General features: G+C 38.9%; 3 protein-coding genes across 8 annotated transcripts in view; 2 read left to right on the top strand and 1 right to left on the bottom strand.

Annotated features, from left to right (window-relative positions):
• Positions 1-8,459, bottom strand: part of LOC125276457 (signal-induced proliferation-associated 1-like protein 2) — a 163,353-nt gene extending 154,894 nt beyond the window's left edge. Inside the window, exon 1 of one of the 5 annotated variants that reach the window (XM_048203935.1) lies at positions 8,188-8,459. The gene's annotated coding sequence lies outside the window, so the exon portion shown is untranslated. Of the gene's footprint in view, positions 1-7,869; positions 8,135-8,187 lie in introns of those variants that run through there. The other 4 variants (XM_048203932.1, XM_048203936.1, XM_048203937.1 and 1 more) reach the window with 4 other exon arrangements.
• A 1,556-nt stretch (positions 8,460-10,015) lies between these two features.
• On the top strand, positions 10,016-14,664 carry map10 (microtubule associated protein 10). Its single transcript, XM_048203931.1, has 2 exons — positions 10,016-11,311; positions 13,041-14,664. The coding sequence occupies exons 1-2, from the start codon at positions 10,474-10,476 to the stop codon at positions 14,510-14,512; spliced, it is 2,310 nt and encodes a 769-aa protein (XP_048059888.1). The 5' UTR covers positions 10,016-10,473; the 3' UTR covers positions 14,513-14,664.
• Positions 14,665-16,737: 2,073 nt separating this feature from the next.
• Positions 16,738-26,071, top strand: ntpcr (nucleoside-triphosphatase, cancer-related). Of its 2 annotated transcripts, none has more exons than XM_048203929.1 (5): positions 16,738-16,893; positions 18,896-19,058; positions 19,153-19,249; positions 21,003-21,203; positions 25,613-26,071. In XM_048203929.1, exons 1-5 carry the CDS (start codon positions 16,863-16,865, stop codon positions 25,679-25,681), a joined length of 561 nt encoding a protein of 186 aa, XP_048059886.1. In that variant the 5' UTR covers positions 16,738-16,862; the 3' UTR covers positions 25,682-26,071. The 2 variants fall into 2 exon arrangements, with proteins under 2 accessions (XP_048059886.1, XP_048059887.1); XM_048203930.1 differs by having other exon boundaries at positions 16,784-16,918.
• The last annotated feature ends 1,176 nt before the right edge of the window (positions 26,072-27,247 follow it).

Below are 27,247 nucleotides of genomic sequence, written 5' to 3'. Positions count from 1 at the left end.
AATCACCACAGTCTACCTGAGTATTGATGCTGACCATGTCCATCCCTTTATGACCATCTTCTGATGGCTACTTCCAGCAGGATAACACACTGTCACAAAGCTCAAATCATCTCAAACTAGTATCTTGAACATGACAATGAGTTCACTAAACTCAAATGACCTCCACAGTCGGCAGATCTCAATCCAATAGAGCAGCTTTGGGATGTGCTGGAACGGGAGATTTACATCATGGATGTGCAGCTGTTAATTCTGCAGAAACTGTAATGATATCATGTCAATATGGACCAACACCTCTGAGGAATGTTTCCAGCACCTTGTTGAATCTATGCCATGAATAATTAAGGCAGTACTGTGTGTATAAATTTCTCTCTGCCACACCACGTTGTGACAGCACTCAGAGATGCATTGTGGGACTGAATCCCTACACAATAGCAGACAAAAGGGTAAAGCAATGTCAGTGACAATGCCAAAATTAGCAGCAACAGATATTCCCTGGGCCAGTAAATCATCTCCGTCTAATACCTGCACAGAGACGCACGACACCATGCAACACATCTGGAGAAACTCTATCGGGGCGTCTCCTTCACCAACCTGCAAGATGAGATTGTGTTGGGGTGGATGTGTGCATACATTTGACTGAATGATGGATATATATATGCCTGTTCAGATTTCATATAAGAACAATGTCAAGCTCTCAAGCTAAAGATCAGGATACAGAACACAGCTAGAGGTTAAAGAGGGTGTTACACAAACTGCCTTGCAAATAAAATGAATGTCTCTGCAGCGTCCAACCACTCAAATCAAACACTTTTCAATGTAATAAAGACACACAATAGAAGTACACATAATAGAAGTGGCGTTCACCCTGTTTAGCTTTATGCAACTTCCAATGTTACGCTCTAAAAAATTTGGGGCTATATTTTTTCTACCGCAGTCCTGGGTTGAGCCTTTTGGGTCATTTTTGGGGTTATTTTTCCAGTGTTTGGGTAGTTTTTGTGTTACCCAGCTCCTGAATAAGACGTAACAACCCAGTGTTTGGGTAGATTTTGTGTTACCCAGATCCTGGGTCAGATGTAACAACCCAGTGTTTGGGTAGTTTTTGTGTTACCCAGCTCCCGGATAAGACGTAACAACCCAGTGTTTGGGTAGTTTTTGTGTTACCCGGATCCTGGGTCAGATGTAACAACCCAGTGTTTGGGTAGATTTTGTGTTACCTAGATCCTGGGTCAGATGTAACAACCCAGTGTTTGGGTAGTTTTGTGTTACCCAGCACCCGGATAAGACGTACCAACCCAGTGGTTGGGTAGATTTTGTTTTACACAGATCCTGGGTCAGATGTAACAACCCAGTTTTTGGGTAGTTTTTGTTTTAAACAGATCCTGGGTCAGGTCAGACGTAACAACCCAGTGTTTGGGCAGTTTTTGTGTTACTCAGATGCTGGGTCAGACGTAACAACCCAGTGTTTGGGTAGATTTTGTGTTACCCAGATCCTGGGTCAGACGTAACAACCCAGTGTTTGGGTAGTTTTTGTGTTACCCAGCTCCTGGGTCAGACGTAACAACCCAGTGTTTGGGCAGTTTTTGTGTTACACAGATCCTGGATCAGACGTAACAACCCAGTGTTTGGGCAGTTTTTGTATTACACAGATCCTGGGTCAGACGTAACAACCCAGTGTTTGGGCAGTTTTTGTGTTACCCAGCTCCTGGGTCAGACGTAACAACCCAGTGTTTGGGTAGTTTTTGTGTTACCCAGCTCCTGGGTCAGGTCAGACGTAACAACCCAGTGTTTAGGCAGTTTTTGTGTTACCCAGCTCCTGGGTCAGATGTAACATCCCAGTGTTTGGGTAGTTTTTGTGTTACACAGATCCTGGGTCAGACGTAACAACCAGTGTTTGGGTAGTTTTTGTGTTACCCAGCTCCTGGGTCAGACGTAACATCCCAGTGTTTGGGCAGTTTTTGTGTTACCCAGATCCTGGGTCAGACGTAACATCCCAATGTTTGGGCAGTTTTTGTGTTACACAGATCCTGGTCAGACGTAACAACCCAGTGTTTGGGTAGATTTTGTGTTACCCAGCTCCTGGGTCAGACGTAACAACCCAGTGTTTGGGCAGTTTTTGTGTTACCCAGATCCTGGGTCAGACGTAACAACCCAGAGTTTGGGTACTTTTTGTGTTACCCAGCTCCTGGGTCAGACATAACAACCCAGAGTTTGGGTAGTTTATGTGTTACCCAGCTCCTGGGTCAGACGTAACATCCCAGTGTTTGGGTAGTTTTTGTGTTACACAGATCCTGGGTCAGACGTAACAACCCAGTGTTTGGGTAGTTTTTGTGTTACACAGATCCTGGGTCAGACGTAACAACCCAGTGTTTGGGCAGTTTTTGTGTTACCCAGATCCTGGGTCAGACGTAACAACCCAGAGTTTGGGTAGTTTTTGTGTTACCCAGATCCTGGGTCAGACGTAACAACCCAGAGTTTGGGTAGTTTTTGTGTTACCCAGCTCCTGGGTCACACGTAACAACCCAGAGTTTGGGTAGTTTTTGTGTTACCCAGCTCCTGGGTCAGACGTAACATCCCAGTGTTTGGGTAGTTTTTGTGTTACACAGATCCTGGGTCAGACGTAACAACCAAGTGTTTGGGTAGTTTTTGTGTTACAGTGTCTTGTGGTGTGCATGACGTACAAATCCATGCAAAACTATTTTAAGCAGAATTTGCTAATTACTATGCATGCATCTTTTATGAACTCATTAATTGAGAGACTACATGGAAAAGTACATTTCATTTGTCACACCACAGAACAATTTAAAACAATCTGATAATGGGCAAAAATGGGATTAAATGGATACTGGTTAAAGGATCTAAAATGTACTTTCCCTTATACATAGATAAATCTTGAATTTGACCAAAGAAACATCCAAGAACACATTATGCTTTATCTACTCATCTCACCATTCATTTAAACAACCAAATTTAGAATTAAAGTAGCGGCATTATCTAATCTGCCTGCTAAATAAGCATGCTTGATACCCGACAAAACACTTGTTTTTAAAACAAGATTTAATTTGCCACATTCCAAAACCAACAAAAAACATTCATTGTCATGATACTTGTGTCTCCGCCAAATGACAACAGTTACACAAATACGGTTTGAATAAACAAACAGGCTTGTTGTGGCGTAAACCAGCAGCTGGCAGAGATCTGCTCTGATGATGCCAGTCACAACTGTTGGTCATTAACAAGTACAAGAGAGAATGAACCAGACGGGTGACTGATTACAAACCAAGCATGAATTCACATTGCTAAAGATCCATACATTAAAAATGCTTCTTGCTAACCTATTAGTACCTATTTCTTCTCCAATGCACCCAAACCAAAAGAGTCCTCAAGTTCCTGTGATATTCTGGTCTCAATATGATCCGAGTCCGTGGATTGTCCATTTTATCATCTGCCAAGGAGTAAAATCAATGATATCTCGAAAGTAAGACATGATTTGAAGAATCATTCATGTCTGGAGCACAAACGTGTTTGATGAATTTCATACCGAAGTGTTGGAGTCAAAGGTTTATGTTATAAGCATTAGTAATAGAGACTGTAGCCTTAGGAAAGGCCTTTTTGATGGGCTCCATTATTTGTTGAATGAGTTGCCAGTAAACATGAAGAGCAGATGGCCTCTACTAATCCATTTCATTTGGAGTCCATCTCGTCTCTTCTGGTTAAACATGAAATATCCATGTAATATCACACAATGTGGGCGATAACAGCGATAAACAGTTGTCTTGGCATCCTTTGGTCCTGATTGCCACATCTCAAGATATTCTATTCCTTTATCCAATGGATTAGAAGCACGACTAAGATTTGTATGTTTGAGAAATGCTGTCTCGTATTCAATACTAGACTGAAACACATTTCCGCCACACTAAAACAATGCACACATCCCATCATAAAGCATACTAAATAGTGTTAAATTGGTTCACATTAAACAAAACGTTCCTGCTTGACGTGAGGGTAGCAAGCAGCTGTCCACCTGTCCTGACAGATGTTATTTTCAAGAGGAGTCTCTAAAACGAGCTTTAATTTCCTGTCATTATGTTATGAATGAGTGCAATGCAAGATAAACATCCTTCTGCAGTCACCGTGCCATCTAAGCCCAGCGATGGGAAGATGAACTTCTCATTTCTTCCATAAAGCAACAAAGAAGAAAACTTAAACACGCCAATAACAATTAAAATACACAATTTACCTTAACTAGTCAAGTCACATTTATTTAAAGAGCACATTATACAATACAGATTGTTTCAAGGCAGCTATAAAAGGAAAATAACAGTGTTACTGTGGCAAAATTCAATCAATAATATTGCAATTTTTAAAAAGCCTTCAATTGCAGCTGTAAAGCAGCTCTACAGATGACAATAGTGTCATTATTCAGATTCAGAACTCATTCAGCTAAAGAATTCAGTTCAATGACAGTGTCAACCTTGGCGAGTTCATCAATTCTAACTCTTTTCAAACAGAAACTTGATTTAACAGTCTAATATCAGACTAATTAATACACATTGACTTATGTCATAGTCATTCACCTTGTCAATATTCTTAAAGGGGTCCTTGATTATGATTTCACTTTAACTTTAGTTAGTGTGTAATGTTGCTGTTTGATCATAAACAACATCTGCAACAAAGGGGGCGGGGCCATGTTGGGCTGCTTTAGAGAAGAGGAAGAGTTGTTGTAGTAGAGTGTTGTTGTCATGCCGTCATTTTACGCCGGACTGCTTCACAAACGAGGGTCAATTCAACACAAAAGATGAACATGACGGCACATGCTAGTGGATGAGTTGAATCAACTCCACAGCAACTACATCAATTTATCCACTAACCATTCAGAAACGTCTAAAAGTTGTAACTTCTTCCTGAGTCTCTCCATCAGTGTCGACTCCGGTTTGAACAATGTAAGGCTGAACACCGTTACTGACAATCCTCATTTTGGCTGCGTGAGATTCTCCAGCTTTGTTGTTGTTGAGTTGTTAAAGCTCCGCCCTCTTCTGGAAAGGGGGCGGGAGCAGCAGCTCATTTGCATTTAAAGGGACACACACAAAAACAGTGTTTTTGCTCACACCCAAATAGGGGCAAATTTGATAAGCTAATATAGTTTTTTTTGCTTCTACAATAGCTTTACATGCATTCAAGGTCAAAAAACATGTTCATTTCCTCATAATATACACTGCACATTTCTCAATGAGTCTGAAAACGGTTTGTGCGTTCCAAACCGGATATATCGCCCTCCGAAGGGCACTTCGGAGTGAAAACAGTCATGACCGTCATATTGAAGGTGCCTCCTTGATTGTCTCGTTAAGATGACAAGTGCGTTCCAAAAAAATAGTTTTTTTGACCCCTACACCCTTCATCCCTTCGAAGCTCTCACTCCGGAGGGTAAACCCTTTGAAGGGATTAGGGCGTAGGGATGAGCCCTTCCGAATGGAACGCAGGGATAGTTTCTCTAAACCCCGAGCCTACTCTGCTCTGATTGGTCTGATGGCCCAGTCTGTTGTGATTGGTCTATCGCTTACAGCGAGCATCAGAAACAAAATGTTCATTAGCATATCAGAATTTCAGCCCTTCCTGATACAAACAGTAATGAAGGCTTCAGTTTTACCATATCAATCTCATGCTTTGGATTTGCTTTTGCAGCACAGAAAACAGCATCTTCTCGACATGAACAACACAATCCAAACTTAACTAGTGTTTGAGGGCGGGGCAATGGGCAGCCAATAAAGACCGTAGGCTGGCACTATGCAAATTTGTTATAAACCTATGTAGGTTTGAACAGGAAGTGAGACTGGAATTACTGACGACTCAATTTGTCAGTTCAGAATCGATTCTTTCTTTTAGGAGACAATAGCTTTTTAACTGTTGTGCACTTTAATCTTTAATATTTATCAGATGTTTTACAATCACAAACAGCTATATTATACACTGCATGAAAGGTAATATTCAAAAAAGCATAACAGCGGCACTTCAAAGGGTTAGTTCACCCAAAATGTCATTATTACTCACCCTCATGTTGTTCCACACCTGTAAGACCTTCGTTCATCTTCGGAACACAAATTAAGATATTTTTGATGAAATCCGATGGCTCAGTGAGGCCTCCATAGCCAGCAATGACATTTCCTCTCTCAAGATCCATTAATGTACTAAAAACATATTTAAATCAGTTCATGTGAGTACAGTGGTTCAATATTAATATTATAAAGCCACAAGAATATTTTTGGTGCGCCAAAAAAACAAAATAACAACTTATTTAGTGATGGCCGATTTCAAAACACTGCTTCATGAAGCTTCGGAGCGTTATGAATCTTTTGTGTCGAATCATGATTCGGATCGCGTGTCAAACCGCCAAACTTCTGAAATCACGTGACTTTGGCGCTCCGAACCGCTGATTCGATACGCTGATTCATAATGCTCCGAAGCTTCCTGAAGCAGTGTTTTGAAATCAGCCATCACTATATAAGTCATTATTTAGTTTTTTTGGTGCACCAAAAATATTCTCGTAGCTTTATAATATTAATATTGAACCACTGTACTCACATGAACTGATTTAAATATGTTTTTAGTACATTTATGGATCTTGAGAGAGGAAATGTCATTGCTGGCTATGCGAGCCTTCATCGGATTTCAACAAAAATATCTCAATTTGCGTTCCGAAGATGAACGAAGGTCTTACGGGTGTGGAACGACATGAGCGTGAGTAATAAATGACATTATTTTCATTTTTGGGTGAACTAACCCTTAAACAATGCTTTTTTTGCCCCCACCATCTGCAACTAAATTACTTTTCAGGGATATAAACATTCTGATAGCTCACGCATAGTGTTTGTTTATTAAACTAGAATATGTCTATGACGTATAAAGTCTTTCCAGGAGGTTTTCATCCTCAGAGACAGGGATGCAATATTGTTTGCTGGTACGAAAGAACTGATTTTCTCCTGTCCGTGTCCCCCACGTATTACTGATGATACGGCTATAAAGAAAATGGCTTTATTAACCTTGACACCGCACCGCACAAGGACTCGGCTGTGTAACTTGTCTAATCAAATGTGCAATTATCTGACCACAATCTGATACGTGCTCTCTGTTCAGAAGACATACTGAAGTCCTCTGAGTGGCACAGCACAAAGACTCCTGCATTAATATACTTCTGATGATTTCTTTGTTTAGAGTAGAAAAAAAAAATGACAGCTCATTATTAACTCCTTTGGTGGAGAAATGGTTTCACATATGATATCACTGCATCATTACCTTATTTATTTACATGGTGCACACAGAAGAATACCATTAAATTACCATGGTGCATGTCCAAAAACATATATGGCATTACCATGGCACTTCTTGTTTGTTTTATCTGTGGTTTTCACAAAAGTAAAGACAACAAGTGTTATGAATCAAAGCCTAAAGCAGCGGTTTTATATATTTAAGGTGCAAAATCTATGCATGTACTCAAATATCATCTCACATCAAGTAGTATACAATCTGTAATTTGTCACTCAAGCATCATACATAAAAATTACAATTGAATAATCTTAAAACTCCAATGCATTGTTAACATGTGGTATAGATTATCACCTAAATAAAGAAAATTTGACAATCCCATCATCAAGTAAGTGGATTGTTGATCTAAAAGAACATTCAAGAGCCCTCTAGTGGATTTCTGACAGCCTGTGTTTAAAATCAACTTTATTTTGAGTCTGCCTTTGTGTTATTTAAAGCACAGTCCCTGTGCTGCATCTGAACCTGATGATAACCCCATAGGTACAGTCCATGATAAAGACAATAAATGTGCAAAATGACAAAGTGCATGTGTCTGATGTGTGATATCTTCACCTGAGTTCTCAGTATTGTTTCAAGGACGCCTCCCAAACAGCAGGACTTTCTCAACACCTAGTGAGCTGTCAGACAGACATCATTCTGGGCATCATTAGCGTTGACAACAAGGAACGCGCCCAAAACGACCAAACCTGCTGCACGCGACTGTGACGCCTAGGTAGGCAGCTCACTAGGCTGTAAGTCACAATCTAAGGGTTTATATCACCAAAACTAAAACATATTTACTGAACTAAAACTAAACTAAAAGAAACTCAACTCACGCAATTATTACAAAAAAACACAACACAATAAGTAAGCAGCACAAATGAACCTTACCTTCAGCATTCAGAGTAGAAGAAAGTCCCATAATGTGCAGATAAACGCCAATCTAATTCCTTTCAAACACAAAGCCAGTGATTTGATCATATTCCATACAGAAACACTTGGATGTTCTGAGAGCAGCTGGTATCTTCACCCTCCACTCACTCCATCCAAAATACTGCCGATTGTTCGGATCGCATGAAGCCGGTCTGTGGCCCCGCCCACCGCGGCAGGTGATTGGTCGAGCTGTTGCCAAACTCCGCCCACGCACTTGTTCACAGAGTGGGCAAGAACATAAATATACAGTAAATAGACTTTTTAGTGAAGGTATTTCAGACAGGTTCATAGTTTTCACACCAGGTCATTTCAAATGGGATTGTTTGCTGTTTGGGTGTTTATGGATGAAATATTCTTGGATATCAGTTTAATAACAACTATGAACTGAAAACTGAACCTGGAGTAATAGTGGCCCCAACTGGAAGACTGAGGCAAAATCTTTTCTTCTTTGTCTTAAATTAGGATTTTGAAGCAAACCAAATTGAGAGTACAGTGCTTGAAATTATATATATATATATATATATATATATATATATATATATATATATATATATATATACATACATACACACACAATTATGTAAACATGCATATATATATTTAATAATTAGACTAACTGCATTTTTCACCTTATATAGAAATGCAAAAAAAACGACTGACTAAATAAATAACGATGCACTGACCACAGGTTCAGGTGTAACTGTTGTGTTGTTCTGTGGTTGTTGTTAATAATATTAATATTAATAATAATAACAAGAAGAAGAAGAAGAAGAAGAGGAAGAAGAGGAAGAGGAGGAGGAGGAATAACTAATGTGAGCTAAATATATTATTATTATTATTATTATTATTAAAAACCACAGAACAACACCAATCAACACATTACCAAGTGTACATGCTTAAAATTATGCAAAACATTAAATAAGGAAATAATAATTTAAAAAGGTATTAGAGTATAAATATAACATAGTTCCACTTGTATTATACTTTGTAATAATATATGGTCAAACTGCTGTCCCACAACCATAAAACACATTTAAAAAGCATTTAAGTATTCAAATCTTAGATGTTTACTAAGATCCTTCTATTATCTATTGAATCCCATGAATGAACTTTTAAAAAAAGTCATAGTTTCCATATTTAATATCTATAAAGGACAGGTTCAAATCAACCACATTTCCCTCTTTTAACCATAATTGCACTTTTCCCCAGAAGGCACTAGAATATTTGCAAGCAAAAAAAAAAAAAAAAAAGCTCTGTGTTTCTGGAGAAGAATTACAAAATTTACATAATATCATTTCAAAATTAAATCTAAGCCTTATAAACTCTCCAGAGGGATGAATATCATATAAGATTTTAAAGTGAGTTTCTTTAATTTTGGGTTGAACTGGAAATTTTAAATAGAAGGTTCTAATATGCTTCAGCATTTGTTTGTCAAAGAAAATATCCAAATTATTTCACATATTGTTGAATATTTGTCTAATATAAACATTTGTACATTTCTTATTTTTAAACTCAATTGGCCCAAGGTATAGTGATGGTAAAATTGGTGTAAATTGACTATACGATAAATAACCTTTCATAATAATTTTAAGTCCAGAAGGAATGGCTGAAATTACTGTGAAAAACTGTTTTGGATGGCATGCGAAACCATGTTTAATAGTAAAAGCATTGTAATCCAGCACCTTTCCATCATCGTCAAAGAGATCCTTTATAAACCAATTATTTCTACAAAACAAATTTTCATAAAAGAGTTATTTATTTCTATGTAGAATATACTTATTACTCCATATTAAGGAATTGTGTGGTGTAAAGTTATGGATTTGTGCTAGTTTCCAATATCGCAAAGCTTGTTGATGAAATGCAGATAATTTAATTGGAAGTTTAGAAATATCAAAGTCATATTTAAGTAAGAATTCAATGCCACCAAGTTTCTTAAATAATGATGCTGGAATTTTAAACCAAAAACTCTCAGAACTGTATAAAAATGCTTGCAAACATTTTAACTTAAACATGCCATTCATCCGTTCAAAACTACAGTCTATGGTTCAAAATCAATTATGTTTAAATGAACTACATCTCCCAGAATCCCACGGTGCCAGTGACGTATCAATCCTGAGACGATGTCGTTGCTAGGTGATGCGACGCTCTCAGACTCACACACGCTTCCTGATACAGTTTCATCTCCGTTATAGATAATCTGTCCTTTAAAATGATTGTTTATATATAAATGCATGTATAAGGAACATGTCATCGACGCAAGAAACTCTCTTCTCATTGGAACTGGTGATCGATTACGTCCGCGTCGACGGTGCGCGTGGCAGTGTTTTGGCTCCTGCAGTCGGTGTCCGCTTCTTAGATTTCCCCACACTGCTCATCTACCAATCAGGACACGAGGATGCTTCATCTAAATCAGGCTATGCTGACCTGTGCGTGTCACCTGAGGCTTTATCTCAACAAGATGATGGAGACAATCTGAAGTATTCCTTCCATAAAGGCAAATCCTGTCTTTTTAAGATGAATTTGGACTCGTTACACACCCATCTGCTGAACACTCCTCTCTATGCAATGGTATTGGATGTAAAAGATGAGATTCCCAAACTTATAGGAAGCTCCTTGATATCCCTGGCTAAAGTGACGGAGAGAATTAAACTGGATGTGGGTAAACATGGTATTGGCTCTCCGAGCGCTTATGGAGAGAGACTGCTGACCTCAATCTGCAATCTGATGGGGAAGAGCATAGGTGCCATTTCTCTGGCTTATAAGATTGTAAGTCTAGGAGCTCACTTAATCCCCCATATCCCAGAAAACAGAGTCTGTGAAGTCGGCGTGACCCGTGGAAAAGCAGAACAACACGAATCAGTGCATGCAAAATGTGAGATGCCACCAAAAGTGTCTGAGAATCATCCTGGTAATGTTCCCTCTCCACAAATAAGCCTTGATGGACAGTCAGCTGATGTAGTGATATCAGGGCTTCCAGCTGAACAGAGAGTCTCGTGGACTGAAGATGCACAGGAATACACCGAATTCTGCCCTCCGCCTCTGTTTTACAGCTCCGGCCCGAAGAACCAACAGGAGAGGAAAAGTAGGAGGTTTATCCTACTGTATTATATTTGATAAATGGATTTCTGTAAGGCATCTAAAGATAAAAACGTTGCTGAAAAAAAATTATTTCACTTTTTTAACTTTAGTTAGTGTGTAATGTTGCTGTTTGGCTGCATGAGATTCTCCAGCTTTGTTGTTGTTGAGCTGTTAAAGCTCCGCCCTCTTCTGGAAAGGGGGCGGGGAGCAGCAGATCATTTGCATTTAAAGGGACACACACAGCGTGTTTTTGCTCACACCCAAATAGGGGCAAATTTGACAAGCTATAATAAATGATCTGTGGGGTATTTTGAGCTGAAACTTCACACACACATTCTGGAGACACCAGAGACTTATATTACATCTTGTGAAAAGGGCATTACTTTAAGCAAGTAAAACTAAGGCATTTTAGTATAAATGTAAAAATGTGTCCATCAACACTTACTTGACTGAAGCAACTTAGGTTTACTTGATTATCCATACAATGTGTAAATACTTCATTATTACATGTGTGAGCATCAAATATCAAATATGATCATCAGGCTTTTGAGGAACATTTATTTGTAAATATCTCAATCATCATTGTATTGCATTGCATTATATGTTTTAAAGGGGACCTATAATTCCCCTTTTCACAAGATGTAATATAAGTCTCTGGTGTCCCCAGAATGTGTCTGTGAAGTTTCAGCTCAAAATACCCCACAGATCATTTATTATAGCTTGACAAATTTGCCCCTATTTGGCTGTGAGCAAAACACGCTGTTTTTGTGTGTGTCCCTTTAAATGCAAATGAGCTGCTGCTCCCGCCCCCTTTCCAGAAGAGGGCGGAGCTTTAACAGCTCAACAACAACAAAGCTGGAGAATCTCACGCAGCCAAAATGACGAAAGTGTTCAGCCTTACATTGTTCAAACCGGAGTCGACACTGATGGAGAGACTCAGGAAGAAGTTACAACTTTTAGAATGAAACTGGACGTTTCTGAATGGTTAGTGGATAAATTTTTGTAGTTGCTGTGGAGTTGATTCAACTCATCCACTAGCATGTGCCGTCATGTTCAACTTCTGTGTTGAATTGACCCTCGTTTGTGAAGCAGTCCGGCGTAAAATGACGGCATGACAACAACACTCTACTACAACAACTCTTCCTCTCCTCTAAAGCAGCCCAACATGGCCCCGCCCCCTTTGTTGCGTGTACTCGGGGGCGGGGTTTATGTAAATTTTAGGGTTTGTGATGTCACCAATCCAGGAAGAAGCTTGTTGTAGTCCCTACCAGTGATTTCTGTAAAAGAAAATATCTCTCTTTGCATTGAACTTTGAGCGTCGTAACTTTGCAGATGTTGTTTATGATCAAACAGCAACATTACACACTAACTAAAGTTAAAAAAGTCAAATCATAATCAAGAAACCTACAAAGATTTTAAAACTACAAAGATGTTACGGAGACATTATTGGCAGATATAGAGTGACACTGAGGCGTTTTATGTAAGTATCTGCTATAAAGATCTCATTGATTTGCAAGCATCAGAATTTCAACTCACTTTTTGGCCATATAAAATGTAATATATGCACCAAATTGCATACTTTTTGCTAAATTTGGGCCTTTTTTGGTGCCATATTCTCACTATATGAGCCATAAAAGCCTGATGAATCAAATATGATACAAAACATAAAATCAAATATGCAAAATGTTCTATTTAGGAAGGAAGATTTTTCTGACTATTATGTTATATTTCAGGCTTTACTGGGTTACTTGAGGCAATTGAGAGTCTTAATATAGAGGATCCAGAAGATGGAAACAATGAAGACATGCATGATTTTCCAGAGATATCAGCTGTAAAGGCAGACAGATCCAGTAAGTTAACTTCAACTCCAAGGTCACGGCATGAAGAGACTGATTCAGCTCCGCTTGGGAATGTTATCAGACAGTTACCGCTGCTGAATGCTTTACTAGTTGAACTATCACAGCTGAACGGACAGACGCAGCAGCAGCCGTTATCCATCCATCCTCACCTGGCGTGGTTGTACACATCAGCGCCTGGAGCAAAAACTGAGTCTCAGAAAACAATCAAAGCTAGTCCTAAACAGAGACCCGTCCAATGCAAGATAAAAGGAGGTGTAAAATCAGTAAAGAGTGCAAGTGGTGCAAAGAAAAATGAAGAGAAGTTGCAACCTAAGAGGACGCTTAAATATGGCTTGACAAAGTCTTTTCATCTCAGACTCAAGCTGGTCAAACCAGGTCTTGCCAAACGGCACGAATGCATCGAATACCAGAACATAAAACAGGACCAGCCAACGAGACAGACGTCGCCTGACCATAAACGTGTTCGTAAGTCAGTTTACAGAGGCGTCAACTTAGATGAAACCGTTGAAACATTAGTTAGCAGTATTGAAATGGACCCAACACCAATTAAAACTGCATCATCAAGATCACAAACAAGACCAAGTTCAAATGAAAGTCTTGCGAAACATGTTGCAGAGACGACGTTGGATGAAAGAGACAAAAAACTTCGAGTTCATATTCCAAGTGCACTGAGTGACCGCAGTGAGCAGCATTCAGATCTGAACAATCCTGGCGTCCAGAGTTTTAAAGAAAACAGCAGGGAAGATAGTAGAGCAAGCAGCCGTCCTCGCAGGTCAAGCCTGAGTAATGGCTCCTTCGAACAAGAAGAGTATCAGGATGACTTCACGAGCCTCAACACAACCGACGGATACTCGCCTGACCCGCTCAGCAGTCCAGAACCAAACAGGCGTAAAGCAAACAGCGGTTCGAGTACTTCAAGTCAAAATAGATGTCTTCCTGTTCCCGTCAAAGCGGAGAACTCTCCACAACGTTCCCTCAAAGGCACACACGTCATCAGACCACGTGTGCAGACCTCCGCTCTGAGTCTGTCTTCGGATGACGGTGAGGATGAGTTTGTGTCCTCTGATAGCGGCAGACGTCGGAGGCCTGGATCACAGAGCAGTGGACAAAAGACTCAAAAATCAGAGAGCTTTGACAGTGACCCTGCTGAAAAGGGCATGACATTTAGCCGGGTGTCAAAGGACTCAGATTCACCCGCTAATAACCCTGTGCTGAAGTCCATTTCATCTTCAGAACACTCCGACGCTGGAGAGGAACGGGACAAACTGGGCTCTCTGGGACTGGACAGGAATTGCCATCACATTTCAGAACTGGTCTTCAACAAACTTCCAGGATATACACTGTGATAAAGACCAGAAACCACCAAACATCTTGTTTTTATTTTAATATGAATAATATATTTCACACACTGAATTGTTGCATAGAAATGCATTCATTGGCACAGTTATTTGTGTGTTAAAAACAGATTTAATTTGATATGTCAATAAGTATTTAATGGTTTTATTATACATATATTTTTCAGTATTCGTAAAAAAAATCCACAACATTTCTACAGCAATAAACACAGTTGTTGTTTCTAAAGCACAAAGTATACTTCACTTTTTACACGTACTCGAGTGTCAGCGAACCGCCGGATTTTTGTAACCGCACATGCACATTTATTTATTTTTTTGCAGTAATTAGTTCATCCACAAGGTGGCAGCCGTGCTCTGGGAACGTCGATTCACAAGGTAGTCAAAGAAAAATGGCATAAACAAAACAGGAACACATGCAAGCTACAGCGACAATGGATGCCTATATAGACGAGAGATTGTGTGAAGAACTCTAGCATGAAAGATACAAAGATGTTTACATGGGTTGTAACTCGTGGCGAGAGATTGCTCAAAACTGTGCATGCGTTGAATGCCTGTGTACGCGTACAAGTCAAATGAAGTATACTTTGCAAGGCTGTGCATTCGACTGTGTGCGTATGCGTAAAAAACGAAGTATACCCAAGGCTTAAAGCCCAAAGTATAGTTCAGTTTTTACGCGTACGTGAGGGTCATTGTACAGTGTGCGTGATGCAAATTTCGTCATCAGAAGAGTGTGTGTGTATTGTACGCGCACCGCCGGATTTTTGTAACCGTGCATACTTAGGTGCACAGGTCGCACATACGCATTTAATTTTTTTGCAGTAATTAGTTTATCCACAAAGTGGTAACTATGCCCTGGGGGCGTCAATTCAAAAGGTAGTTGAAGTAAAAACTGCATAAACAGAACAGAACGGAACTCATGCAAGCTACAGCGACAATGGAGGCCTACATAGACGAGAGATTGTGTGAAGAGGTTAGAAAGTACCCTCATTTGTTCAACTCTAGCATGAAAGAATACAAAGATGTTTACATGGATTGTAACTTGTGGTGAGAGATTGCTCCAAACTGTGCATGCGTCAAATGCCTGTGTATGCGTAAAATAAGACTGCGTTCGACTGTGCATGTAGCGTACAGCCGAAAAAAAACCCGAAGTAAACCCGGGGCCTTAAGCAGAAAGTTCAATCCATTAGTAAATGAGTAATGAACCCATTTAAATAATTTAAAATGGATAAAGTGGGAATGTGGATTATATTGAATGAATATTTGTTATAAATGAGATGTTTCATGCTTTTAATACAAAATTGATGCCCTGAATACACTTCAATATTTAAGCATAACAGTAATGTTGTATTTGATGAATATACATTATCTCAGAAAGAGTTGACAGGGTGAAACATAATTTAGCTGGAGTTAAATACAAAACAAATTAATAAATAAAACACATTTTAATTTGTTACAGTCTGAAAGTGGGCGCAACAGGATTGGTTATTGTCTGGTGGTAACTGTCTGATGGCAACAGGTGGAAAATTATTTTTATGATTTATATAAATTAATGCTGGGCAAACAATATAACATTATAACAATATAACATAATATGTGTGTGTATGCATGTATATATATATAAGAAAAAATAGTTATATCTAAGATATTTATATATTATATAAATTATGTAAATATATGTACAGTATATAAATGCAAATATTATATATATATATATATATATATATATGTATGTGTGTGTGTGTGTGTGTGTGTGTGTTTGTGTTTAAATATACAAAATAAGTATACACAGCACACACATATATTATGTAAACACAAACTTTTATTTTGGATGCGATTTACCGTTTGCCCAGCATTAATATAAATTTATATTATTTCTTAGTTGTTGGTAGAACACCGACATTTTCTATTCTTTAATATCCTAATCCTAAGTTAAACAGTGATTTGTTTTTGTTTGGGGGTTTTTAACAGTATGAATTTTTAAATATAATGCATAAAAAGTGCAGATAATCAGATAAAATGGAAATTAATATTCATATAAATAGAATGATTAGACAACATCATTTACGATTTCTCATTTTCTTTTAAACCTCTGTGAGAATAAATACTTTTTTTGCCATAAAAATAGCAGATGATTTAATGTTCCTCGTGGTGAAGGACTAAATTCTTGCACAAGACACATTTTCCCTCATTTTATAAACTTTCAGTCTTGAGTCGCTCGAGCGCCTGCGTCATAATCATGCTGCCGGAAGTAGCAGTAATATAGTATGCAGTGTACATGTGTGTGTGGGATCCTGACCTGACTGAACTACTGAACTAAAGCAGCGGGAATCATCTGTAAACGATGAAGCACGTGTTCCTGACTGGCGTTCCCGGTAAAATGCATCATAAATTCACGAAGTAAACACAAAAAGTCATGCATCTTGTTCTGCGTGCCATGGAAATGTAAATAAACGCGAATATAGTATACATTTACACTTCTAGAAAGTATAAACGACATGCCTTCAGAGATGAGCACTCGTTTTGCATACTATTATTATTATTATTACAAACCTGACACATCAGCAGCTCTTCTGAGCTTTGATTTTTAAGCCAAAACTTTTGAAAGAAATTCTACAGTACAGTAACAAATGGCAAATGGAACAACTTTAATATGCAAATTATATTAATATTAATCAATTTAATAATATGCAATTAATTGTCTTGATATTAATCAATCACAGTATTCTGATCACTGACCCAAGCAACCAGTTTCATACATTATTGTGCTAGAATATCACAGCATTTTCCTTATAAAAATCATTTCAAATCAGTATTTCAATCAGTTAAAGGCACAATATGTAAGATTTTTGGATTTAAAAAAAATCACACAAAAAAAAAACACTAGAACAATGTTATATATTTTTTAACTTGCTTACATTATCCCAGATGTTTCCAAGAATGTTTAAATCCAGAGAAATAAGCAATTTTAACCAGGACACAGACCGTGTCCATGCGTCACCTATCAGTGACATCATGTCCGCGATACCCTCGATTTCTTTTTTTATTTTGCAGAAATTATGGAAACACCAAAGATGCTTTAATATGTTATATATTTTATTAGACAAGGGAACAACTGTTTGGATACATTTATAGACAGAAAATTAATCATGTTTTGTAGTCTTGTTGTTTAAATCTCATTTTCTTTATTTACCGCGGGTACCATGTTTTACCATGCCTAATATCGATCTAGCTTACTGCAGTCTGCAATAAGTTTCTCATAGCAGCCGCCAGGCAAACGCACAGAGTAATGGTGTGTTCACACCAGACGCGATTGAAGCGTTCGCACGAGTGATTTACATGTTAAGTCAATGCAAAGACGCGAATAGACATCCTGCGGCACGAATGACGCGGTGCGAATTGAGCGTTTCGGGCGTTTGACGCGCATAACGTGTGATTTGCACGAATCGCGCAAGTTGAAATATCTGAACTTTGGTGAAAATTGGTGAAAAACAACAATGGAGGACGAAATCATCGTCGCTGTACGATACGTCTTCATACTTTTATAGAAACGCCCTTTACTCAATTTGAGCTATATATATATATATATATTTTTATACATATTGAGACTACAAACTGGCTAAAGCCGGCAAATTGAGCTTATTCGCCGTATTTTACAACTACTTCCCCGCTGACGAGTTGTGTTTATTCAGAGGAAGTGTGCAGAAAGAAGTGGAAGAGTCTGGGACACATATATTCCCATGACGCAAATTCGCATCTGTTGTGAAGTGAATTTCACGCGCGAATGAAGCTGTTCAAGCGTCCAACTATGCGCGAATAGCGCGATTTATTTGCGCAAGTCGTGTCTGGTGTGAACACCCCATAACATTATAACATAATTTTCAACACACTCAAATGTATCTAATATGATAAACAGCGCTGCTTTACCCAACATACGCTTGACCAGAAGAAGTGGAAGCGGCGACTGTGGCATAATAAAAATTCTGCTGCTCATGAGGCGTGTCACGCTCGTCTCTCATTAGCAATCGCGGCCTCGTTTCTGCTCGCACAGCACTCGCCCTGCTCTGCTTCATACTACAGTAACGTTAATAATCCCATCCATGAACATGATTTCTGCCCAAGTCCCGTTTCTCCCTGTGAGGTGAAGACGCCATTAATCCGCGCTCAATCTCTGCGTCATCAAGCTACGCCTTTGTTTTGAATAGGTGACCTCTAGTGGCGAAAAACTACATATTGTGCCTTTAATATGTGCATGTATTAATTTATCTGGTAAATAGCCATGCAGCAAGATAATTTACAGTCAGATGATCATTATCACCAAATAAAAGGTGCAATTCAAGGCAAATTACGCCCAAATAAAGTGTTTTTCTCTACCAGGTGTGGGTAAGACCACTCTGGTGAAGAAAGTGTGTGATGCCATGGTCTCCTCTGGGGTCTCCGTCAGCGGATTCTACACAGAGGAGGTCCGAGAGAGAGGCAGGAGAGTGGGCTTTGATGTGGTCACGCTCACAGGTGATAGAGGACGTCTGTCCAGGCTCAGGTATTGTCTCTGTTTGCCTCTCCATCAGTCAGCCGCAGGTCTTAGTGTTTTAGTGCTGTTTTCATCCACTAACACACTGTCTGTTTGATCCCAGCGCTGAATCCGCCGCAGGTGGACGTGAATACAGGGTCGGACAGTACGCGGTCGATCTTCAGTCATTTGAGAGTCTCGCACTCCCTCTTTTCAAAAACGTATGTATGGATGGATGATATAAACAACCTATATGCATACTAATAGGCTCATAATTTATTGTTTTTTCTAATCTGAACTGATGTATGATATACACTGAAAAACAAATGGTGAGTACTCAGAAATTGCTTGTAAATTTAACAAAGAAACTGCATGTAACACATTGCATTTTGAAGTAGAAAAACTTCAATTTCCTTATAAAACATACTGCAATTATTTTATTTTATTCACAACTTCGGAAAATCTTTTTTACGGTGAACTAACTACAGGGAAAGTCCCTGACCTGACTTTGAAAAACACAAAAGATGATGTTTAGCAGAATCTTTACAAACTTTTACATACAGAAAGAGGGCTTTGGGGCTTTCAAGCTCCATAAATCACCAAAAAAAACCTCTGTGCTATATTCAAAGTGTTCTGAAACCACACAATAGACCTTAATCAGGGTAGCGCCATATTTAAGTTTTGACAGGAATGAAAATGAGGGATATAGAAATGCATGTGTATAGGGATGCACATAACCGTTTTTGGTCTGGTTCTCAAGGGAGCACCTGGAGATGTTGCTTGGTACTCACACTTTACGTGACACACTTATCATAAAAGCTGTCCTTATCACTTTCCTCCTGACTGCTCTTCTTTTCCCTCGATCATGGTAGATGATGATGATGATGATGATGATATTTGTTTTTGCAGGAATATTAGGCTGCTGTCACTTTAAGACCGAATGCGTGGACCGAATATTCAATAAGGTCTATAGATTTGAGTGAGGAATTTTGAAGGAATCATGACATAGATTTTTTTTTAAATTATTTTAATTTGTTTCTTGAGGTTCACTTACGTTAAAAATACACCCCCCCCCCCCCAAAGCTTTCACTCTTCACACTCCTCACATCCAGCGTAAGCAAATTTCAGCCGTTAAGCGACTGAGTGACAGTGGGCGGGGCCTATGGTGCAGTGATGTATAACTATTCGTCGATGTCTTGCTCTGGAGGAAGTCATATGGAAATGTATTTGCCCGTCTGACATCACAGATCCCACAATATCCAAAAGAGCCGCTTTTGGAGCTTGATTACATAAATGTTTTGTTTATAATGAGAAGGACGTTTTAGGCTCTGATACTTGCGGAGTTTTTTTAATGGTACAAAGACCTCATGTTTGACAAAAGATCAAGACAAATTTGATTTCTCATGTCATGACCCCTTTAAATTCTTATTCATTGGAAAATTTAGGAGCTCTCCAGTTTGTCATTTCAGGTTTGAACTTCCATATCTTTACTACTATGCTGCTGCCATCATATACAAACTCATATTTCGTCTGTCTGTGAGCCATAGTCATGCATTCCTGACTGACACATTTAGTGCGTCTGGAGCCAGAGCCTTCATGTTAATCATCTTTGCTAGTTAGTGTAGGATGCGCCGTGTACGAGCCCTGAGACCTTTGAATGAACTTCAGTGTCATTTTAGTATCATTAGTTTTTAAAATTTTGAATTAGTTATTTTATATTTTCCATTTTAATTTTAAAGTTGTGTTTTTGTAAATTTTGGAGCTTGGCGGCCACACGTCACAAGCTGCTTTTGTGGTTGAACTTTTGTGTTCCATAAAAGAAAGAAAATCATACGGGTTTGGAACAACATGAGGGTTACTAAATGAACTTTTCCCTTAAGTGACACTGTAAAACAGCATGCAGAAAGTGTTAAACATGTTCAGATTTGAGTTTCTTCAGATTTAGTTTCATTATTCATTGTCCTCATCGAACAGATGTGTGAGGGAAGCAAGAGGGTGTTTGTCATCGATGAGATCGGGAAGATGGAGCTGTTCAGCCAAGCGTTTATCCGTGCGGTGAGACAGACTCTGGATGGCTCCAGCTGTTCAATCCTGGGCACCATCCCTGTTCCTAAAGGAAAACCTCTCACGCTGGTGGAGGAAGTGCGCAGCAGACAGGACGTCAAGATATTTATGGTAAAAATATGCTTTACCTCACTGGAATTTTCCATGCAAACATCCTTGGCACCTTTGATTTACATGCAACTACTGTAGAGAAATACTGCAGATCGCTAGATGGAAAAAATTATAGTTTGTTCTTGTACTTTTCCATACTTCAAAGAATTTTTATAACCCTATGATAAATTTAGGATTTATGCATTTGATTTGCATATAGAATTTTCATCCATTTGGATTACACTTTTTTTTAACTTTAGTGTGTAATGTTGCCGTTTGATCATAAACAACATCTGCAAAGTTACGACGCTCAAAGTTCAATACAAACGGAGATATTTTCTTTTACAGAAATCACTTTTTAAGAACTACAACAAATAGCTGGTAGGGACTACAACGAGCTTCTTCCTGGGTTAGTGACATCACAAACCCTAAAATTTACATAAACCCCGCCCCTAAGAACACACAACAAAGGAGGCGGGGCCATGTTGGGCCGCTTTAGAGAAGAGGAAGAGTTGTTGTAGTAGAGTGTTGTTGACATGCCGTCGTTTTACGCCGTCATTTTGTGCATTTTATGCACAAAAGATGAACATGATGAACACGGCACATGCTAGTGGATGAGTTGAATCAACTCCACAGCAACTACATAAATTTATCCACTAACCATTCAGAAACGTCTAAAAGTTGTAACTTCTTCCTGAGTCTCTCCATCAGTGTCGACTCCGGTTTGAACAATGTAAGGCTGAACACTTTCATCATTTTGGCTGCGTGAGATTCTCCAGCTTTGTTGTTGTTGAGCTGTTAAAGCTCCGCCCTCTTCTGGAAAGGGGGCGGGGAGCAGAAGCTCATTTGCATTTAAAGGGACACACACAAAAACTGTCTATTTTTGCTCACACCCAAATAGGGGCAAATTTGACAAGCTATAATAAATGATCTGTGGGGGATTTTAAGCTAAAACTTCACAGACACATTCTGGGGACACCAGAGACTTTTTACATCTTGTGAAAGGATCACAATTGGTCCCCTTTAAATATTTTTTGAGTAAATGTTTATTTTCATCACCAAAAGTGCAATGCACAAATTTCCCCAAAAGATACATGATGCATGCTGGTTTACTCAAAAAGGAAAATGGAAGCATGGCTACATTTGACCGTTCATCCATGAGTCATTGTCCTTTGTGTCTAGACCAGCATGTGATGAATCCAGGCGTCTGCTCCGAGGCGTGTGGAAACATATGGTGTGAACCCCAGTGCAGGTTTACATGTGCTGTGTGCTGATATGATGGTTGATAACACAGATTCCTTTCCAACGCGTTTTGTTTGGCCTGTATGTAATCTGCGCCCACATCAACAGAAGCTCCACAGAATTCACACTTGCATTGTTCACCAAATTCTATGCATTCCACAGTTCCTCGTGTTTATTCAGTATTCTTCCTCACTGCGTGTTGAAAGTGTTTTGAGAAATAAGTATTAAAAGAGGCTATATGTAACCATTTTTATGTATTAGTCGCTTTTTGTATTGCCAATGTGTGAACAGCTTGTAATGAAACTTAAAAAAAACAAGACCTTCCCAACTTCCTAGGTTGTCTATCAAAGCCTGTCGACTGATTTTTATGTGAAGGACTCATTTTTGCTGGGAAAATCAAAAGGATGTGATGTTTACACGCTCCCAAGTTCCTCTTTTCCTTTCAATGACACATTAAACGAATGCTTATACAATGTTCAGGATAAAAGGCAGCACATATTTATCTAAACGTCGCTCTCATCAGCGTGGACGGCGTCTGGATGTTCGTTAACAGTATATCGCTGCAAATATATTTCCAACATCTTTTTACGTCCAAGCGAAGAACGAAAAAGAACTTCTCATGAGTATATCAGCATTGAATAGGGTTGCTAGGGTATTCTGGGTGACTGCATTGCTAGTATGTTGCTATGCAGTTGCTAATGCATTCAGAGGGGCTGTTAGTATGTTGCTATGTGATTTCTAGGATGTTTAAGTGCTTGCCAGGGTGTTGCTATGCAGTTCCTATGGTATTCTGGGTGGCTACTTCGCAAGAATTTTGCTATGCCGTTGCTATTGCATTCTGAGGGACTGTTAGGATGTTTGGGTGGTTGGCAGGGTGTTGCTATGCAGTTGCTAGGGTATTCTGGGTGGTTGTACTGCTAGAATGTCGTTAAGCAGTTGCTAAGGCATTCTGAGTTGCTGCTAGTGTGTTACTATATGATTTCTAGGATGTTTGGTTGGTTGCCAAGGTGTTGCTATGCAGTTACTAGGGTATTCCTGGTGACTGCATTGCTAGGATGTTTGGGTTTGGAAAAAGAACTTCTCATGAGTATATCGACATTGAATCACGTTCAGTCTCTTGTATGTTACGTGTGCATGAGTGCGACCACGAGCAGCAAGTTGCTGGCTGCAGTTCACTTAACGGCCAATGGTGTCGCTAATAACAAGGGTTTTTGAATTCTACACATAGCCCTTTTGAATAACTTTATTTTTTATATATATATATATATAATATAATATATTGTAGCTGACAGCATTATAAAGAGCTCAAATTTCAGTGTACATTTTATATATATACACACACACACACACACACACACGTGCCGTGATTACAAGTTAGCAAAAAGACCATTTGAATTACATCATTCAGCTTCAGTAGCTATGTTTCCATCCACCTATTTTTGTGCATTTTGGGATATCGCATAAAAAAAAATAAAATAAAAAAAAATGCTGGATGAATACCCCAAGATGGGCATAAATTCTAAAAATTTACTTAAAAATTGCATCTAAATTCTAAAAATGTGAAAATATGTGCATAAACTATGGTGGAAACACTTTTTCCGAATAAATTCCTTAAAGTGATAGTTCACCCAAAAATGAAAATTTGATGTTTATCTGCTTACCCCCAGCGCATCCAACATGTAGGTGACTTTGTTTCTTCAGTAGAACACAAATGATGATTTTTTTAACTCCAACCATTGCCGTCTGTCAGTCAAATAATGCTAGTGGATGGGAACTTCTACTATAAGAGTAAATAAAACTTGCTTAGACAAGTCCAAATTAAACCCTGCGGCTCATGACGACACATTGATGTCCTAAGACACGAAACGATCGGTTTGTGCGAGAAACCAAACAGTATTTATATAATTTTTTAACTCTAATACACCACTATGTCCAACCGCGTGCAGCACTCGTTAGTAAGGTCTGATCGCGCTCTGACAGCGGCATTGATGTCTCGCTCTCATTGAAGTATATGCGCGAGACATCACTGCCGCTGTCAGAGCGCGATCAGACCAAACGAATCGAGTGATTAATGCAGTTGGACATAGTGGTGTATTAGAGGTAAAAAAATTATATAAATACTGTTCGGTTTCTCGCACAAACCGATCGTTTCGTGTCTTAGGACATCAATGTGTCGTCATGAGCCACAGGGTTTAATTTGGACTTGTCTATGCAAGTTCTATTTACTCTTATAGTAGAAGTTCCCATCCACTAGCATTATTTGACTGACAGACGGCAACGGTTGGAGTTAAAAATCATCATTTGTGTTCTACTGAGGAAACAAAGTCACCTACACCTTGGATGCACTGGGGGTAAGCAGATAAACATCAAATTTTCATTTTTGGGTGAACTATCCCTTTAATGCGCATCAAAAAGACATGTGAATTTGTGATTGGAAGGGATTACTGGACCAACCAGCGGACAGATCTTGTTGCCCAGCATCTGGAATGCTGTTTTGTTCAGGATAATTCCCTCCCAGAAGCTCCTCACACAATTGCTTTCACAAACACCAGGCATCTGAATGCAAGATAACATGACAGTGTTTATTGCATTTCATCTGTGCGTTCTGAGGCACAAATAATTCGTACGAAAATTATTATATACAGTGGCTTCTATGCCACAACTTCCATTTTTCTTGCGCCAGTTTATCAGGAAGTGACGACTTTGTTCTCTTTCACTGGATGGAAACGCTGCTTTATTCACAAATGTTTGATGCAATATTCCAAATTAGTTAAATTAGCATCTTTGGATGGAAACATAGCTAGTGTTGACATGTTTTAGGTTTAGTTTTATGCAATAATAGTTCCTACAGTTATGAAAAACCTGGAATTTTTAAATCATATTTTTTTTTATTGTCATTTTTCAATTGCCTAGCTGGGAGAATATTAAGATATATGCATTTCTAGTTATTGATCCACTAAAACTTGCCCTTTATGAGTGCAAACTCTATCAAATGATGTTTAAAAAAATCGTATTAATAACAACTGGGAAGAATCATGGACACTTGGGAACTATCTGCAATGGATGTTTAACAAACAAATCAGCCCTTATTTGTGCTCATTTCACAATTGCTCATCTTTTCCATTCTCATTTTCTTCAGATAATGTCCAATTCCAGTTAATCTCTGCTGTCTGGTTTTCCTCCCACAGGTCACAAAGGAAAACAGAGACACGATCTTTGATGACATTGTGTCTGCTGCACAGGAGTGCCTGAATTGAACGAGGAGGAACTGATAATATATTTAAGTAATTTTCATTTTTGTTAGGCAACAAGCCCTTCAGGCGCTCCGTTCTTTCAATATAGTGCAGTGTGTCATACGTGTTAAATACATGCATGTGAATAAGCATCTCTCTCTCAAACACGTCTCATAATGAATCGACCTCTGCATTATTGATTCGGAGCAAGCGTCCTGGAGGAAGGGAGCGTGAGAGTCACGGAGACTGTGGATGAAGATGAGGAATGATGCCCCTGTGAATGTTCTTCGACATCTTCAGTTCGATAAAGAGGCCACCGAGGCGCCGACCTTTCCTCCTGCTGAGACGTGTGCGTCCTGTATCTATGTTACCCATTAAACAGGAAAATAAATTAATATTTGAGAGGAAAACACAGTCAGGCTTCCAGATGTTTTATTTGTCACCTCAAATATGGAAACGTGTGCCAAATAAAATGTCTGTCTTTAGAACACAGAAGGACGAATATCACTTTTATGATATGACTTTTTCTTGAACGTTCCTTAAAGTATTGACAGTAATGCATACAGTAAAATGCCAAAAAAATCATTCAGCATGATCACAGATGGCCAGTGCAATGCTATTAATCTAACCACATCAACTTAAAAAATCTAGACTTTGTTTGCTACTTTAAGTTCCCTTAAAACATCCCAGACATATTGACATTAATGCATGTAATATTGTTAGAGAATGCAAAAAAAAATGTTCACAGTAAGATGGCCAGTGGCCAGGAATTTAACCAGAAAGTGCTCTTGAAGGTCATGTTCTTGAGTTAAATCTATAGTGTTGTGCTCTTTTGTGAAATCCAATTAAAAACTCATCTCTCTACCATTGCATTTGCATTAATTAGTGAAGATTCTCTCTTAGATATGCTGCGATCAGACCTCAATCACGAACAAAACCCAACTAGAAATATAATTGTGAGTTTTTGCAGGACTGAGGTCTAGAGATGAATGGGCCAAGGGTCAGTTGGTAAACAGCTTTTCCAAATAAAAAGGAAGGAGAAAGGCTACTGCCAGGCGAGATGTGCGTCACAGACAATTCTGTGCCAGTTTCATCTCTGTATTGACGTGCACCATCAGACGCAGGTCTCTGACTGATGAATCATCTGCTGAAGTCTGTGTTTTAGTGTGTATAAACATATTCCTAGTTACTGCTCATATAGTTTTCAAAGAAGCATGTAAGGGGAAAAAGCATTAACATAAAATGACATTTACAGCCTATTTTACTTGAATGTGGTGATGCAAGGAACTCAAGTATGTGTCTTCTGCCCCCTAAAAAGTGCTGAATCATCGCTTTTAAAGTCGGCATGAAATGTAAGTTGTGATGGTCTTTTCTTCCCTATTGTGATGTATATCCGAGTGAAACAGCTTCCCAAACAAGAACAAATGTAGGGCGGGGCTTATTTTGTCCTGATTGAATAGTTGTGGTTTGCTATTGGTGGATCTCGTGTCCTTCAGTTTTGAAGTTTATATTTCTGAATTACCATGTGTTTGTATTTGTTCTCGGTCATTTGAAGGTGAAGGGCTGCAGAGGGCCAGACAGATTGAAAAG

Source organism: Megalobrama amblycephala, linkage group LG10 (genome assembly GCF_018812025.1).
Source record: "Megalobrama amblycephala isolate DHTTF-2021 linkage group LG10, ASM1881202v1, whole genome shotgun sequence".
NCBI classification, from domain to species: Eukaryota; Metazoa; Chordata; class Actinopteri; order Cypriniformes; family Xenocyprididae; genus Megalobrama; species Megalobrama amblycephala.
This window is presented reverse-complemented; position numbering and strand designations above follow the sequence as displayed.

Coding starts and splice junctions, on each gene's coding strand:
- ntpcr (XM_048203929.1), top strand. CDS start 16,863: ATGAAGCACGTGTTCCTGACTGGCGTTCCCG. Junction 19,059..19,152: donor GGACGTCTGTCCAGGCTCAG/GTATTGTCTCTG, acceptor GTTTGATCCCAG/CGCTGAATCCGCCGCAGGTG. Junction 21,204..25,612: donor AGGACGTCAAGATATTTATG/GTAAAAATATGC, acceptor TTCCTCCCACAG/GTCACAAAGGAAAACAGAGA.
- map10 (XM_048203931.1), top strand. CDS start 10,474: ATGTCATCGACGCAAGAAACTCTCTTCTCATTGGAACTGGTGATCGAT. Junction 11,312..13,040: donor GAACCAACAGGAGAGGAAAA/GTAGGAGGTTTA, acceptor GTTATATTTCAG/GCTTTACTGGGTTACTTGAG.